Source organism: Halichoerus grypus, chromosome 12 (genome assembly GCF_964656455.1).
Source record: "Halichoerus grypus chromosome 12, mHalGry1.hap1.1, whole genome shotgun sequence".
NCBI lineage: Eukaryota > Metazoa > Chordata > Mammalia > Carnivora > Phocidae > Halichoerus > Halichoerus grypus.
This window is the reverse complement of record NC_135723.1, coordinates 99,655,687-99,674,121: the sequence shown is the minus strand read 5'-3', so window position 1 is coordinate 99,674,121 and position 18,435 is coordinate 99,655,687. Positions and strand designations below refer to the sequence as shown.

The 18,435-nt window shown below is 46.3% G+C and overlaps 1 protein-coding gene across 2 annotated transcripts in view; it reads left to right on the top strand.

The window, feature by feature from the left end:
- Nucleotides 1-18,435, top strand: part of ZNF777 (zinc finger protein 777) — a 28,298-nt gene that overhangs the window by 7,338 nt on the left and 2,525 nt on the right. For both annotated transcript variants that reach the window (XM_036122616.2, XM_036122614.2), the window contains exons 4-5: nt 1,875-1,988; nt 16,282-16,533. In XM_036122616.2, the coding sequence (XP_035978509.1) occupies nt 1,875-1,988; nt 16,282-16,533 (366 nt within the window). The remainder of the gene's footprint in view (nt 1-1,874; nt 1,989-16,281; nt 16,534-18,435) is intronic.

The following is an 18,435-nucleotide window of genomic DNA, read 5'->3' as shown; positions in this document are numbered from 1 at the left end:
TCCCCCGGGGTGTTGTTTCCGCCATGCAGAGAGGAGGCTGTGACCCAGGAGTTTGATGCTCATGCTGGGTCCCACCAGCGAGTCACAACAATCTCACTGAGGACTCTCTTCCCCCAAAGTCTGTGCATTCTTGTTGTTTTCATTTAATAAGAGTATTTAAGGAGGAAAACCTGGGAAATATACTTTAGTTTTATGTGTATCCTTCTGTCTGGTATGGGGAACTCTTTGGGCACACAAAAAAAGTTAGAAAAACATTTACATATGCAAGTTGCGTAGAAACTTTGATTCTTGCTAGAATTGTTCATTGAATATACATATACCTCCCCATTAAGGCAACTTTTTCTTTTTAACTCATTTTTTCTTTTCTTTTTAAAGTATATACATAATTGTGAAAATTTAGATTTATGGCATAAAGAGCAATGCCCACCCTCCCACCAGTACTGCCCCCCAGAGGTAACCACCATGAACCCTTCGGCCTGCATTCTTTTTTCCTTATTTGTGCACATGCAAACATACACACTTGTGCACACGCCGTCTGTGGCTTGCACAGATGGGGTTGGTCACTTACTCTCCCGAAGGGTAGGCCCTAGACAGCCTTCCACGTCTGCACAGGTAGGCCTGCTCAGAAGGATGGTGCGGCATTCCAGATGAGCCACTGGGCATTTGACCTTTCTGCTGTTACTGAGCAGCACGCTGACCCCGACTCCTGCCTGTCACCGAGGGCCGTGATCGGCCTTGTGCATCCGTGTGCGCTTGCACGAGTGTTTCAGGAGGACGGCTTCCAAGGAGGTCTGCCGAGCGAAGAGGACGCACACTGACCATATCACGGCCACTTCCTCCAGAAGGCTGTGGACGTTCACGCCCCAGGGCGCGGCAGTGCCGTCCCTCCATGCCCAGGCCCGAACTGATGTTCTTCTGTTTGAAATATTTGTCTTTCCTGATGGGTGAAAAATGACGCCTCATTATTTTCATATGTATTTTTTGATGATGAGTGAACTTGTGCATCTTTTCCTGTGTTTACTGGCCATTTGCATTTCTTCTATGAATTACCTATTTATATTTGCTTTTTTATTTTTTACTAATTGTAGAGGCTCCTTAGATATAATAATGGATGTTAACCATTTACATAGAAGCTCTGCCTTCTAGACCTTTCGGCCCTCAGGAGGCCCAGCCTGGGGTGTTGCAATCCATAGTAGACCCCCGAGGGCTGTGTTAGCAAGCTGTGTGCAAGAAGGAAGCCTGCAGGTGCTGGGACCTGCCTGACGCCTCCTTGACCGCCCCCCCCAACACACAGTGGCCCAAGTGGCTGAGAAATAAGAATGCCATTGGGTTCATCGTCTTGGGGAGTTTCTGACATGACCCGTGCCTGTGCGCCACGTGCGTGTTTCCTCCGAGTTTCTTCAGCGGGTAACTTTATTTCCAAAGAGCTTTAAACTTTTTTAAATGTGAAGGACACTCTAAGTATTCAGTTTTTTAGCTTCTGGATTTTATCAGGATTTGTTTTTTACTCTATAAAATTTCAAATGTCCCGTGTGCCGCTGTCATGAGAAGCCTGAGCGGCCATTGGCAAGCCGTGAGTGACGGAGGGTCAGTTCCCGCTGGTGGGCAGGTGGCCCTCTGGCTCCCCCCGCGTGGGAGGCCGAGGTCGATGCAGACACACGCACGCGCCCCGCCCCCACACGCACGCGCGCACCCACAGACCCACACACGGCAGGGTCCCGAAGGAAGAGGGCTGGGAGCTTGGCCCACTTCTTTTCCAACACTGCCACTGGTCAGGTGGCTCCTCCTCGTGTCCCACTCACACAGGTGACACCTTTACAGCATCCAGTGTGACCTCACCACATAGTATGTCTTCTTTCCTTCCTTCCGCCCAGACTATGCAATTTCCAAACCAGACCTCATGTCGCAGATGGAGCGTGGGGAGAGGCCAACCATGCAGGAGCAGGAGGACTCTGAGGAAGGCGAGACGCCCGCAGATCCCAGTGCTGGTGAGTGGCTACTCGGTGGCCCAGAGCTCTGCCTTCTAGACCTTTCGGCCCTCAGGAGGCCCAGCCTGGGGTGTTGCAATCCATAGTAGACCCCCGAGGGCTGTGTTAGCAAGCTGTGTGCAGGAAGGAGGCCTGCAGGTGCTGGGACCTGCCTGACGCCTCCTTGACCGCCCCCCCCCAACACACAGTGGCCCAAGTGGCTGAGAAATAAGGATGCCATTGAGTTCATTGTCTTGGGGAGTTTCTGACATGACCAGGTGTCACCTCACTCTTGGCGGGAAACAAAACCGGAACTGAAAGAAACGTGGTCACTTGTCAGGGTGCCAGTGATGGTGCCTCGTGGAGCTCTCCAGAGAAGGGCCTCACCCCTGCTCCTGCAGCTGGTCAGTGGAGGGATAGGGACAGACAGACTTGACGTGAAATGTTGTGCGACGTGCAGAACAGTGTCTGGACGGGGCGGTTTGACGGAGGCAGCAGAAAGGCGTGTGTCTCAAGTGCAGACCCCAGGGTCAGGCGCCTGCACTCGAGTCCCGGCTTCTCGGCTCACTGGCGGTATGATTTTGGTTGACTCAGCCTTTTGGGAAGCTTATTTTCCCCATCTATGAGATAGGACTGGTCCTAGTCTCTAGGGCCTGATGGGGTGACTGGGCTGTACCGGCGGCCCAGTAAACACTAGCTGGTGTCATTCTGCATGGGTGTCGTCCCTCGCCAGCCCCATGTCAGTAGCCCACGTGCTTGCCCTGCGGGTGCTCTTGTGCGTGGTCTGTTTGTGGAGCTCCTGCTTTGGAATTGCCTTTGGACTTGAATCATCTACCTTGAAGGTCTGTGGTGGAAGCCGATCCTTGTCCTTTGCAGCCAGACATCATGGGTGATCCTATCTTTTGAAAAAGGATAATCTAGCTGGAGAACTCACCGGAGCCAAAGGCCAGGACTTGTTATGAAGTAATGTCATTGGTTCTGGGACCTATCAGCTGGCTCCTAGCAGGAGGTCCAGAAACATCTAGAGTAATGTCAGCCCCATGGATTGAGAGCTGTAACTGACAGAAGAGACAGAAGCCTCTGGAAAAATAAATGCTGGCATCTCGCAGAGCAATCCAGCATCCTTCCTTCCTAGAGATTTGCTAGAGATTTAAATTGAGGGTAGAGGCTGATCTGAGTTCATTCTGGAGACAAAAAAGGTGATTTAAAAGCAGGTGAGACTGGGGACTTGGGGACAAAGAATGACATGTGGCAGAAGGTCCTTTTGTCCACAAGGTTTGAGTGGCCACAGCCAAAAACAAGGGTCAGGTGGAAAGAAGAGAGAGATTCAAAGCAGAAGAAATAAGGAAGCAGGGGGCGCCTGGGTGGCTCAGTTGGTTGAGCGACTGCCTTCAGCTCAGGTCATGATCCTGGAGTCCCTGGATCGAGTCCCACATCGGGCTCCCTGCTCGGTGGGGAGTCTGCTTCTCCCTCTGACCCTCCCCCCTCTCATGCTCTCTGTCTCTCATTCTCTCTCTCTCAAATAAATAAATAAAATCTTTAAAAAAAGAAAAATAAGGAAGCAGGCCTGGGAGGCAGAGAATGAGAATCTGGGCGAGTGGTTCACGGTAAATACCCTAAAATCCAGCCTAATGTCCCAGTGGGGTTCTGTGGCCTAGGTGCTGCTCCTCACGCATTGTCTCGTGCACGCTGGGACCACAGCATCCATCCCCTTCCTCTGTCTGCTTGTTCACAGCCTCCTCGCAGACGGGCCTCCCACACAATCAAAAGCAAATAACCTCAGCCCACTCTGCCTCGGGCCGGGTTCCTCCCGGCACACGCATGTCCACGGCCTGAGCGGCTGTGGGAAGTGGCAGCCCCCCCAGAGGCTGCCTTGTGTGGCTGGAACGTGCATTTGCTCCACGGACCATCTCCAGCCGCTCAGAGCCCGGACGGAGGGGAGCACGGGGAGCACAGGGGCCCCCGCCACACAGGGCTGGCCGTGAGCTCGCACCTCTGTTTGAGGCCAGGGGTCCTGGCCGCTGGAGAGCAGGATTGTTCTGTGAATCGGCCCTTATCCGAGCCCCAGAGCTCTCGCATCTTCCTAGAAGGTGGCTGCAGAACCAGCTCTGCTACGATACTGACAGGGAACAGCCTAGCAAACTGAGAGTTCTCGTAGTTCCAAGTACACTGAACATGACAATTTTATGAACTCGCTAAGTGAATGTATTCAATCAACTATTATTTATGGTTTGGATCCCTAAGGGCAAGGAGATCCAAAAATGATTCCGATATTGACCCTGCTCTCAGAACACTTAGAGCAGGGGCTCCCATTCATGGCCCTTGAAGGGGGGTAATGGAGGTCTGGGGAAGCCAGGTCCCATTTTCACGGAACAAATTAGCAGAGAGTAAAAACAAACCAGAAGGCATGGCTGAAATCCAAGATCTCAGTCTTTTTGAAAAGCAATTTGATATTTTTTAGTCTTAAAATATGTTTTAAATATTTAAAACGTTCATATACTTGACCTAAGAATTTCCTTTCCTTTCTGAGAGTCTGTAGCATGGAAAAGAATCCAAACGATGGATTAAGATGGACAGATCCTATATTACATTGTGATAAATTCTTACACAGCCGCTAAAATCATCAATGAAGTTTTTATACCGTATGTTTCATTTGTATGTTTATTATTTAGGTCATCAGGCTTTTTGTTTTTGCTTTATTTAAAATTTTTATTTATTTATTTGAGAGAGAGTGAGAACCTGAGTGGGGAGGAGGGGCAGAAGGAGAGGGAGAAGCATGCTCCCCACTGAGGAGCCTGAAGCAGGACTCAATCCCAGGACCCCGGGATCATGACCCAAGCCGAAGGCAGACGCTTAAGCAACTGAGCCACCCAGGCAACCCATCAGGGTTTTTTTTTTTTTTTTTTTTTTTGTACCAAGTACTATGTCAAGAGACCGACAGTAATAACTAACCCCCCCCACACACACATACAATATTACAGTAAGGGAGGTGGTAGTGCTATGAAGGCGAGCGTCCAGGCCTGTGAGAGACACAGCATGGAGGACTTCACTGAGCTAGGACAGCAGAAAAGGCCTCTTTGAGGAAGTGGTGTTTTTAGTGGGAACCTAAAGGGCAAATAGGAGTTCCAGGTGCCCTGAGGAGACTCACTGGAGGGAAGAAAGTCTGGAAGCTGGGAGACCGGTTGGAGACTTTGTAGTCCAGGCAGATGACATGGCATAGGCCAGGAGAGAGGTGGGTATCCCCAGGGACCGGTTTTGGCAGTAGACGCTTGGAAGGACCTGCGATGGGCGGTGTTGACAGGGAGGTTCCCCATCTTGTGAGCGCAGTGAAGTGCTGGGGGAGGTGGAGGACCGCAGGAGGTGCAGACCTGGAGAGATGACAAGAACAGGTCGGGCTGGAGGCCCCCGGGGGAGCTCCAGTGTTGAGAAAGTGGCTGAATAGAGTTAAAAACCAACCGAGATCTGAGCTAGAGACAGACATCTGGGCGTTGGTAGCATAGACCCGGTCCGGAGAGGGAGAAGGGAAAGAGCACAGGCCATGCCCTTGGGAGCCCTGACTTTCAGAGCAGATTTGGAATATATTGGTCTGGGTAGGGGCCCAGGCACTGGTAGTCTTTAAAACGGTGCCAAGATGATTTTCATGCACAGCCAGGGCCGAGAACCACTATTGTAGGATTTGAAGAAGGAAGGAGGAAGCAGAGGAAATGGAAGGAGTGGTCAGAAAGGTAGCAAGACATGAGAAGAGTTGGGGCACCTGGCTGGCTCAGGCGGTAGAGCGTGCGAAATGAAGATAGTGCGTCAAGAGAAGAGTGTTTCCAGAAGGAGGGAGTGTGGTCAGCCATGCCGAATCCTGCAGTGTGGTTTAGTAAGGCGAAGACCCACGTGTCCCCGGGATGCGCAGCTGGGCAACACCAGTGACCTCGGCAGGAGAAGCACTGGTGGTGCGTGGGGTGGAAGCCGGTTGGAGCGGGCTGAGGGGGGAATGGGGGGTGAGGGAGGCAGCACCTGTCATCAGCTGTTTCAGGTTTAGCTGTGAGTGGGGAGTGGAAATATGGGGCGGTAGCTGGGGGGCAGCTGTGTTTGCCTCAGATGGGGATTGCTGACGCCGGTGTGAAGCTGATCGCGGTGATCCAGTCGAAAGGGCAAGTGAATGATGTAGAAATGGAAAATGGAAATGTAACATCAAGTCCGTGATGTAAACAAATGATAGGAAAAAAAAATTGAATGGAAACATAACGAAATCATATTTCTCTATGCTTTGTAGAAATATTCTCAAGTATTCTTATTCAGTAAAAATAATTAAAAAACAAACAAAAACAACACATGAAGAAAGGCTTCGAGTTAAAGATGGCAGGTTGAACATGTGTTTACTCCTGCCTCCCAGAATCCTTCTAAAGCAAGAGTGAAGGGGCTTTTTAAGGAATGAACAAGGAGACAACAGCAAGTACGTTCTGGAAGCCCGAGAGCAGATGGCTGGGTGATCACTGATTTAGAAAGCTACATCCAAAATTGATACTGGGGAAAGCAGAAAAGAAACTCGATCTGCACTCCACCCCCATTCCCTACTCCAGACTCGGGAATGAGCAGTACCGGAGACTCTAGGTATCTCTGGAGATGGGGGCAAAGGTGGGCTTAAAAACAGAGGATGGGTCAGACATCTTTCACCTCCCCTCCGCGGCCTCCCTCAGTCCCTCAGCCGGCATCTGCCTCTCCCAGCCCTGGTGGACAGCCAAGGCTTCTTCTCTGGAGAAGATGAACAAAACGATGTCTGAAGGTGGACACCGGGCACAGTGGAGGTGGGGCACCATGCCGACTACAAGACGGTAAGTGAAACATGACATGCAGATACTGAGATCTGCAGCCTTCCTCCCTAACCTGGCTCCCAAGCAATGTGGACATCCAGGATGAAACCCCCAGGCAGCATACTGGACGAGTCTTGCCTGGAGACTTTGGGGACCAGCCCAAGGGATCTCCCCAGGAAATGACTCAGCCAAGCCATCCTGTTGGGAAACGCATCATAGCAAGCCCTACTTAAAGGCACCAACCTTTCAATCTCTTTTGAGTATTCTACTTTTAATTATAGATAACCAAGACCACAGACATTTGGGAAAAGCCTCTAATATAGAGAGACAAAAGGAAAAGAAAGCAGAAAAAATAAATTTCAGAGAAACAGAGATCATGCAGAGAGATTTAAAAAACTATGTTTAAATACATATGTATATATTTATATATAGTTATGTAATATATATAACATATATGTATTTCACATTCCTTAAGGAGATAAAAGAAGTGAATACATCCATGACACAAAAGTATAATGCTTATTGGGGTGCCTGGGTGGCTCAGTGGGTTAAGCATCTGCTTTTGGCTCAGGTCATAATCCTAGGGTCCTGGGATGGAGCCCCACATTGGGCTTCCTGCTCGGCAGAGAGTCTGCTTCTCCCTCTGCCTCTGCCCCTCCTCCCTGCTTGTGCGTGCTCTCTCTCTCTCTGTCAAATAAATAAATAAAATCTTTTTTTTTAAAGTATAATGCTTATAAAAAAAAAAAGAATGAAAGGAACTCTTGGAATTTAAAAATAATACAAATTAAAAACTCAGTAGCAGTGTTAGAAGATAAAGTTGAGCACGTGTCCCGGAAAATAGAGCACAAAGGCAAAAAAGAAAATAGTGAAAGAATTTTAAAAAGTAAAGGATGAGGGGCGCCTGGGTGGCTCAGTCGTTAAGGGTCTGCCTTCGGCTCGGGTCATGATCCCGGGGTCCTGGGATCAAGCCCCCCATCAGGCTCCCTGCTCGGCAGGGAGTCTGCTTCTCCCTCTCCCACTCCCCCTGCTTGTGTTCCCTCTCTCACTGTGTCTCTCTCTGTCAAATAAATAAATAAAATCTTAAAGAAAAAAAGTAAAGGATGGAAGTCAACATCCAGATATTAGGAACATCACACACACACACACAAAAGCATAGCAAAAATAGGGAGGAGGGAATTAGCAATGAAATAATTCAAGGAAAATTCCCAGTACTGAAAGACATGGTTTTCCAGATTGAAAGAGCCCAGCAACTGTCCAGAACAATGGATGAAAACAGACCCATGCCTTAGATACTTCAGCAAGAAATTTCCGGGCAACTGAGGCCAAAACGATCCTACAAGTCTCCAGAAAGGGGGAAAAAAAAAAAAAAAGGTTCATAGAAAGGAACAAGAATTAGGATGGCTTTGGACTTTCCAACGATATTGGAAGAAGACAGTAGAGCAATACCTTTAAAATTATCTAAATTTCGGGGCACCTGGGTGGCTCAGTCGTTAAGCGTCTGCCTTCGGCTCAGGTCATAATCCCAGGGTCCTGGGATCGAGTCCCGCATCGGGCTCCCTGCTCGGCGGGAGGCCTGCTTCTCCCTCTCCCACTCCCCCTGCTTGTGTTCCTGCTCTCGCTCTCTCTCTGTCAAATAAATAAATAAAATCTTAAAAAAAAAAAAATTATCTAAATTTCAAAATTGGAAAATATTTTCCAACCGTTCTAGAGTTTTATATCAGCCAGACGATTCTAATTAAATGTGAGAGATGAAATCAAAACATTTTCAAGGTCTCCTGTGCACCCTTCCTCCAACTGGGGGAGGCGCTTTGCTGAAATGAGGAAGTACACCAAGAGAGGTGTTAGGAGCTCCAACAGAAGAGAGGTGAGGGGGATCCCCGGGATGCCAAAGGGGGATCCCGAGAAGACAGCTGTGCCCCTGGAGGCAATCAGTACAGACTGGAGCACATCAGAAGGTTGTAAAAATTTTCCTTCAAGTCGATGAAATTGAGAAATACCCATTATGTCCGAATGTTTTGAGGAGAGACTTACAGAAGAGGTCGGGGAGTTTGGAGCTGACTTAATGAAAACCGTAAGCTAAGCCAAGGAAAAAATTATAAATGCCAGGGAAAGCAAAAGACACAGACATAGAAAATAACTGTAGTATACTCCACCGTTCAATGTTACATAACATTTATGTAATCTAATACTGTAAATGCCCAATATTCATCCAAACAGAATTGCAAACTAAACTGGAAGGATCAGGGATTTGGAAAAGATTTGTCTGGATGGGGAGAGATGGTCCTCACCTCCAGCTCTTGGAAGTCATCGGGTGATGTTTACATTGAAAATTCAAGGGACTCCTGGGTGGCTCAGTTGGTTAAGCATCTGCCTTTGGCTCAGGTCATGATCCCAGGGTCGTGGGATCGAGCCCCGCATTGGGCTCACTGCTCAACGGGGAGCCTGCTTCTCCCTCTGCCCCTCCCCATGTGCACATACGCATGTCTGCTCTCTCTCTGACAAAATCTTAAAAAAAAAAAAAATTCAGGGAGTAGCAATAGGAGTGTGTTCCTTAGAGATATGAAGGGAAATAACAGAAGAATTAGCTCGAAGAATTGGAAGTGTTGCCTCTGGGGAGCAGGAAATATAGGTGGGGAGTGGAGGAGAGCTTTTTAAAAACAAGTTTTGAAAAATGTTAAAGCTTTCGTAATGTTAAAAAACTTCCATGTAAAAACAATACCATGGATATTAATGACAGAGTAAAGTTTGTGTGTCAAGGTTCGCTTTCAAATTTATCACTAAGAGGAGGATTAGCTTCATTACCTGAACTTATTTTTCATTATCCTAAAATGATAAAATAAATCCAAGGAGACCATAGCAGGCTTAAATTGATGTTACAAAAGCAATTCCTCTGTACTAATTTTGCAGTTCCTCTGTAACTCTAAAAATATTTCAAAATAAATGTTTATTTAAAAATATAAATAAAAATAAAAACAAGTTTTGAGAAACTAACCCTCAGCCTGTGTGCATATATAACTTTCTTTGTTAAGATTTTATTTATTTCAGAGAGAGAGGGAGAGAGATTACGAGCGGGGAGAGGGACAGAGGGAGAGTCTCAAGCACATAAATTGGAAGGAATACACTGAAGAGAATTATATGGGGCTTTCACTCTGTCTGCATTTATTCTTTTTGAATTATGCTGATGAAACTTTAGTTTTTCTGGAAAGTAAAACCCAGTGTTGCCCCATTAACCTTCTTCACCAGCTCAAAGCAGAGAAATCATGGTTGACTTGGCTTTCCAACATCTTTATGGCTGTACTTTCTGCTAGATTTTTAAAGCTTTTGGCATATTAATTTTTAAAGTCTTTCTTAATGCATTTTTCAATGTTTTATTCTTTATTTTTTTAAGTTTGTTTATGTAATCTCTACACCCAACCTGGGGCTCAAACTCAGGACCCTGAGATCAAGAGTCACTCGCTCTTCGGACTGAGCCAACCAGGTGCCCCAATTTTTAAAATCTTTTTTAAAAAGCTATATATGGGGGCGCCGGGGTGGCTCAGTCATTAAGCGTCTGCCTTCAGCTCAGGTCATGATCCCAGGCTCCTGGGATCAAGCCCTGAGTCAGGCTCCCTGCTCCGTGCAGCGTTTGCTTGAGACTCTCCCTCTGTCACTCCCCCTGCTCTCTCTCAAATAAATAAATCAAATCTAAAAAAAAAAAAAAAAAAGCAAATAGACTTTCTGGGTCAAAGGATATACCCATTTAAAAATTTGATACATATTTTAAATGTCCCTCAAAACAATTGTGCCAGTTAATACACCTCCAGTTTATACACAAACATGAGACTACCTCTTTCCCCATACCCATGCCGATAGTAGGTATTATTTATCTTTTTATTATTTGCCAAAGTGATGGGTAGAAAAGACAGTATTTTGATGCTTTCATTCAACTTCTGTAAGAGTGATGTTGAGCCTATTTTCATACCTTTATTGATCACCAGGATGTCTTATTTTACGAATTATCTTCTGAACATTGTCCTTTTGGATTATTCATCATTTTATTATCGATCTGTAAAGCTTTTTAAAAGTTAAGGATATGGGGCGCCTGGGTGGCTCAGTTCGTTCAGCATCTGCCTTCGGCTCAGATCATGATCCCAGGGTCCTGGGACGTGGGTGTGCATGCTTGCTCTCTCTCTCTCTCTCTCTCTCTCACAAAAATAAAATCTTTAAAAAAAATTTTTTTAAGTTAAGGATATTAGCTCTTTTCCTATGTATGCGGATATATTTTTGAATATATGGTTTACCTCTGTATTTAGTATTTGTGTGTGTGGTATGTTCAGATTTTATCAGTTTTAAGTTTCTATGTATTCAAATTTACCCATAACTTTCTTTATGGTGTCTGGGTTTCATATTAAGCATAGAAATACTTACTTAGCCCCTTTTATTCAGTAAACGTGATTACAGGTCTTGGGCCTATGAGGTTTTTAAAAACCTCTAAAAATATTTGAAATCTGAAATAAAATATTTCTTGCTCCAGAAAACAAAAAAAAATTTGCAAAACACAAATAGTTAAGTATTTTCACTAAGTGTCTGCAAATATAACATCATATCAGCTTCATTAACTATTAAATGTAGTGCTCACAAACACAGAATACATTTGGAAACAATTTGTAGGGTTGATTTTTTTTTCCCCCATCTTGCAAGAGTTCTCAGGAAGAAACATAATTGCAGAGATCACAAACCAAGCACAAATTAAATCAGTTCCTTGTCACCAATGTCAAGGCAAAGCTACAGAAATTCTTGCAAAAAAATGTACACCTAAAAATGAGAGTTGGTATGTGCTGGGCACACGTAATGTCTGCTGCGACCGGCCAATGCCTCCAGATCTGAAGTCCCAGGGGGCTAGGAATAGCCTGTTGCTCAGCTCCCGGTTGTAAAGAGAGAGAGAGAGAAGGAAAGAAGCTGTTTTTTTCTAATACTAGTATGATTTCATTATTTGTGTCTAAATTGTTGTTTCATCAGTGATTTATTTTAATGGGAAGACTGTTTTCTTGTTGCAAAGCAGTTGTCCCCCACTCCATTATTCCCATTCCATTTATTTAAAACTTTTCCCCACTGGCTTGAAATTCTCCCTTTGATCATAGCCTATATTCCTGCAATGTACGTGTCTTTAACTTTTTTAATGGGAGAACAAATGACTGCTTATAAATGCAATCTGGTTGTCAGTACTCTTTCAGAAGTTGTTTAGGGTGGGGAACCCTTTTTGGTAGGAGCCCACTGGTTTCCCAACTGTCTGACAAATGGAGGAGAGGCACGAAAATGTGTAAACACAGCACCTCCCAAAGGGAGAAGTAAACGCCCTGGAGGGAAGCACAGTTCCGTTCGGCGGAGAGCATCGGAGGTTTGGCGGAGCGAGGTGGTGAGGGAGGGGCGGGTACTGAAGGCAGTGATCTTGGGGCTAGAGGGCCAGTGCCCCGGGGTTCAAGGAGACCTCCCAAGAGGGACGTGGCATAGATGGCTTTGAGGGCTCAGGAAGTCCTTAGTCGATCTGTCTCATTCATAAATCTCATCAGTGAGAGCACACAGCACATGCAGCCCCTGCCATGCTGCTCCTCATCAGCCACACCCCTCACCCGTCCCCATCTCCTGAGGGAGCATTTCTCTGAAGTATAGAAAGCCCTCTGGGTTACAGAGACAGTCCAGAACGGAGGGGCACAGGACCACAAGTGCGGCGCCCTGGGGCCTGGATGGCAAATTCTTTTGCAAGTTAGATCACTCGCAATACTTTGCTTTCAACAAAATTGAAAGAGAACCTAATTAAGTTGTCAGCTAATAGGTCATTAGAAACAATTTTTGATGATCTGTTAACCATGTGCTTTCACAGCATTATAATTCAGAACAAATTCGGAGAATCAAGTGATGATTCTATAACAAAGCTCCTGCCAGCCCATCTATATATCTATGTAAATGAGCTTTGCCAATGCTTGTGTTTATGAAAATGAAAGATAGGAACAGATTTTATTCTGAACTCTTAAATCAAGTAATAAGAATATTCATTCTCAGATAAGCAAACTAATTGGGGGAAAAAATTCCTCCCCATCCTTGTAAGAGCCATTTCCAACAAGTTTTTAGTTTTCTATCTTGAGTAACTGTGTATCATTGTACAGTAATAATAACGAAGGATAACTTAAGCCAGGAAAACAGTCAACACTTAGAGCCCTGTGGTTATTAGAAATGAAAGCAAAATTAATCTTTCAATTGACATACACATTTTTGTGGCAGAGTGGTAGACGAGGAGATCAGTAAAAGGCTTCGAAGCATAAAAATATGTTTTACTGGGATAAAATTCTGTGGGCAAAGTGGGAATGGAAATAGAAGTTCAAGGTGAAAAGGAATGATATAAAAATTTCAACTATCAAAGAAGAACTTGTTCATGTATTTTTTAAGTGAATAATGGTGGGTTGAAAATTGCCGGCGTTCTCAGATCCCACTGGCGACATTCAAGAGTGACGGAAGAGTTTATTTTAAACCATCAATATTTACAGTACTCCAGAAATGACATCTTTTGCAGTTACTGAAGCATTTTATATGTTTATTCAAAAAAGTGCAAAGGGGTGCTTAGTTTTTAAAAACTGCTTTAGGGAGGAGGCAGGCAAAATATTTTCAGGAGTTTGTGAAGTCAGGGAAGGTATTTTTCTGATGCTGGGGTCACGGTCATGCTCGTGGCTCCAGCGCAGAGACAAGGGTTGCAGAGCGAGAAGCGGGTGCCGCTGGGGGTGCGTGTGGCCCCAGGAACGCAGCGGGGCTCAGGCAGCGAGCAGTCACCGTCTCCCCAGGTGGGAGACAAAGGGGGAGTCAGCGGGTGACTTAGAGCTAGAGCAGGAGCGAGGCAAGGATGTGAGGGTGGGTGACTTCATCTTTGTTGTGAGACCGAGAATAGGAGGAAGAGGTTTGGGAGACTTGGTTGTGGGGGAAGGCAGGCACGTCGGGGTTTAAGGCTGTGGCCCCGAGGCGTCGGGGACCGTCACAGCTGCTTTATATTCTGCTGCCCCACACGGCTGGCAGGAGATGGTTGGCTGCTCAGATGAGAATGAAAGGATTACTGGGCACCAGAGAGAACCCGGGGCATCAGCTGCCGGCCTACTGGGTGGGTCTGGTTTCCCGGCTTTTAGCTTGGGGATCACGAGTGGGTGTGGTTAACAGCGGGGAGGCTTCCCAGGGGCACAGACTCTTGGCTTTGTTTACCAGGTTCCCGGTGTCTTTTCTCTTTCCACAGCACTTACCACCCTCTGGCATCCCATATAATTTATTATGTTTCTTGCCTTGGGTAAGGTGTATGGGGGTTGGGAGCTCTGTTATGTGCACCGATGTATCCCACGTCATTAGAATACCCCATCGCACCTAGTTGGTGCTCGATAAGTAACCACTGAATAAATGAATTAAATGAAGGAATAAATGCATCTGTTGATGCATTACACATCTATAATTTCCTTAATTAACAACGTGATTTTCAAGCTGGGAGGGAGTTTCTGCTGGCACAGCTCTCTCCATAGGGGAAGAAAGTAAAGCTGAACCCCTACCTCACACTCTACACAAAATAAAAATAAATTTCAGATGGAGCAAAGACCTAAATGTAAATAATAAAGCAATAAAAACCTTGAAATAAACTCCAGGAGACCCTGTGAACCATCCAGGAGCAGAGGAGACCCTCTTAATTAAGAAAACCCAGAAGCCATAAAAGACAGAGGGACGTGTGTGACCATGGGAAGACTTGAAGAAAGCGGTCTGATAAGAGATGGCACAGAGTCAACAGACAAACGCTAGATTTGGGGACTGTCTGAAATGCTGATAAGAGAAAACGGGTTATCTTTAGCACAGGAACCAAAGGACTCTTACCAGTTTGACAAGAACAGAACACAGTTCATACGGAATCAACTTGAAAAAGCCAATAAGGAAAAGACAACGATACTCAGATGACCCTGGTCGGGAAAGTGGGATTAAAGTATCAGAAAATTATCAACTTACACCCATCTGACCGAGGAAAATATGAAAGAGCAGTGGTGTCAGTCTCTGGCAGGGAGGTGGGGAAGAGGCTGTGCTCCCGCAGGGCTGGTAGAAATACGAATTGTCACAGCCTTGTTCAAAAGCAACCTGATGACATCTATCAGATTAAAAATAACCACACCTTTGACTCTGCGGCCCCACGCCTGGGTCTCGCGTGGAAATCAAACCCCTGTTTTACAGTGGGACATGTAAATCCACCTGTGATTGTGGGATAGTTCATCATGCAAAACAAAAAAAAACACACGTTCCTCGGAGGGGGAAGGGCCGAGCACGCGGCTGTCCTGGCCCCGGGCTGCCTGCAGCACTTAGGACGAAGGCGGTGGCTCTACAGAAATTGCTTTCAGGGGATTTCTGCAAGACATCTGAGGGAGAAAAGGAATGGAGAGGACTATGTATATGCCAGTTTTTTTTTTTTTAAACCAATAATGGCCAGAAAATAAAAACAGAGAAACATAAAGGTGTTGCCATAAATACCTACATAAGTGTAGAGAAAACTACTAGGTTACTTACAGGGGTGACCTGGGGAGGTCGCAGCTGTGAAATGGGAAGGGAGGGGAGGAGGAAGGCCAATCAAAAGAGGAAAAATACCACACTAAAAGATTATGTGCTAAATCCCATTTATGCAAAATGATGCCCGTGTGTGTGTGGACATTCGAAATTACCTGCAGATCTATTGGCAAGTTAAAAAAAAAAAAGGGCAACGTGTGTAATCAGATGCTGTTTAAAAACAAAGCTGAGAGCTCCAAGTGTGTGCGTGTGTGTGTGTGTGTGTGTGTAACTGGGGGCCGGGAGGGGGCTCGGGGGTGTCTGGTCTGTCCGCATGGGACCCCGGGGGGCTGGGCTCAAAAGGTGTGCACGGTGAGGAGGTGATGAGCCTTTTCATTATTCAACTTGACTGTGAGGGAGGGAAACTGTCTGTTGACTTTGACTGGCCTGACCCAGGAAAGGGAATTAAGATCTCATTTGTTCAAAAAACAAAAAGCAAAAAAACAACCCTGACAATACTATTTTTTTTTTTTAAAGATTTTATTTATTTATTTGAGACAGAGAGAATGAGAGAGAGAGAGCACATGAGAGGGGGGAGGGTCAGAGGGAGAAGCAGGCTCCCTGCCGAGCAGGGAGCCCGATGCGGGACTCGATCCAGGGACTCCAGGATCATGACCTGAGCCGAAGGCAGTCGCTTAACCAACTGAGCCACCCAGGCGCCCAGACAATACTATTTTTAAAACTGTAGGGGTCATGGAATACAAACTCCACATCTATTTTAACTTTACTGCGGTTGGTACTGATGTTCAAGGCTACAGGATGTCCAGAAACTTCTGTGTCTGCTCACTCAACCCCACATTATCTTTCCTCATGGTCTCTAAAATGAGAATTTTTGAAATGTAAATCCCAGGCTGCAAAAACCTCGTGCAATGAACGTGTTCTGGGTTCTTCTGTCCTCTCCCCCCAACCCCTCCCTACCTTCGCAGCACACGACGGGATCGTGATCAAGATCGAGGTGCAGACCAACGACGAGGGCTCCGAGAGTCTGGAGACGCCGGAGCCCCTCATGGGGCAGGTGGAAGAGCACGGCTTTCAGGACTCGGAGCTGGGAGACCCGTGTGGCGAGCAGCCGGACCTGGACATGCAGGAACAGGAGAATACGTTGGAGGAGTCCACGGAAGGCTCCAGTGAGTTCAGCGAGCTCAAACAGATGCTGGTGCAGCAGCGAAACTGCACAGGTCAGTTAGAGCGGGTGCGGGCTGGGGGGAGCCGCTACCATGAGTGAGGCCTGCAGACGGGCCCCTGCCTGGTGGGAAAGCTGGGCTTCCCTTCAAGAGGCTCGTTTGACCTCGATGGGTTGACAGGTGTGACAACCCCAGGCACGGCCTCGGGGACGGGTTTCCTGCCTCTGGATTTGTACGAATCAGTCTCCAGGCTAGGAAGAGGGTATTACAGCCAAAGACGAGGTCAGATGTAGGCCCGAAGGGATCTCAGAGATCACCTCTCCAACTCCCTCCGTCTACAGGCAGAGAAGGTCACATAAATTACCCAAGGTCATGCCATTGTGGTGCGGCCAGAACTTCCATCTCTGCTGTGTTCTTGATAGTTCTTAGGTCACACTAGAAGCTTCAATGACCCAGAGGTCTCAGCCCTAGCCGAGCATGTTTTTGAAAATAATGGATGGCGCTGTCTCTTCCTGGGATGATCTAGCCATCACTTGTGTTTAATTATAAAACCTCTGGGTCACCCTTCTGCACACTCTTGGCTCCTCGTGAGTTCAAGAACAGTGAGGAAGTGGCCTCAGGACATCTTTTGTGGCTGATTGTGTGATGCTGAAAAGCCCGACTGTCATCTGGTGTACTTTTTACATACACCATGAAACTTAGTGAGCTGCTATTTATTCAGGGGCTTTTCAACTATATTCGTAAATGAAATCAGCCTGATCCCTCTTGAATCATCCTCATCTAGTTTTGGAAATAAGATTATACTCAACTTATGAAGGTGAACTGGGCAGCTTTTTCTCTTTTTTTTCTATATTCTGAAAATAATGTATAAGATAGGAATTAAGTGAATTCTGCCAAATTTTTAAGGAACACACTTAGGTTTTGGTTTTTTGTTTAGATGTTTTACTTCTGTGCCAAAGAGCCAATAACTATCATAGCAGTTTCTATACTACTTGTACTTAGAAATGTATCCACATCCATTTTATTTACTAGGTTTTTAAAAGTATTGTGCTGATGATTTTTTACATTTTTTCATTTTGCCTGTAGAGAATCCCTTTGCAATTGGCCTTTTCGCGCTTCGTAAAATATCACGGACATCTTTCTTGGTCAAAAGATGTGGATCTAACCCCTTGCTTTTAAATAACCGCATGATATTCCCAAAAACATTTTAATCTACAGGCTGTCTCTATAAAACAGTGGAAGGTGCAGGGCAGACCGTGAGGCTGGGCTGCAGTGGAGCCTCGAACTAGAAACGCCAGCCTGCCCACTGGGCACTCGCACTCACTCTAGTGGGAACCTCAGGAAAGTTCTGCATGGTACTTGGGGGGACTTTGCATCTTGGATTGCATCCCTTGCTGCTGAGAATCCCAACAGGGCCCAGGCAGCACTGGCCATGACAAGAGGCACACCTGTGTCCTAACTGTGACCCTGCTGTTTCCTGGGTTCAGAAGGGCAGGAGGAAGTGCCAAGGCCCAGCGGTCACTACCGGCTACTTTGTAAGACCTGGGCCAGCTCACGCACACAGCCAGCTTGTTTCCCTGTCAGTTGAGGGGACAGACTAGATGGACCCTAAGTTAGAAGCTCTGAAGAAGTCTGGCTTTACTTACTTTATTTGGAACGATCACTTGGTATCTCTGGGCTTGGATGCCCCACATCTGTGAAATGGGGATAAATTCTTTCCTGGCTTATCCCATAAGAGATTGTGAATAAAAAGACAAGCTCTAAGGCGAGAACTTGAAAAGTTCTCGTTTGTTTGCTGTTAAGAATTCTGCAAATGCAGACTGTTACAGCAGCCCATCTGACAGGTGGGCTCAGAAAAGCGAGTGGCTTTCTCCTGTCACACAGTGACTAAAAACAGAGCTCTCCAAGTAACAGTGTTTAGGGAGTACCTAAGTACAAGGCATTTGAGAAAATGCA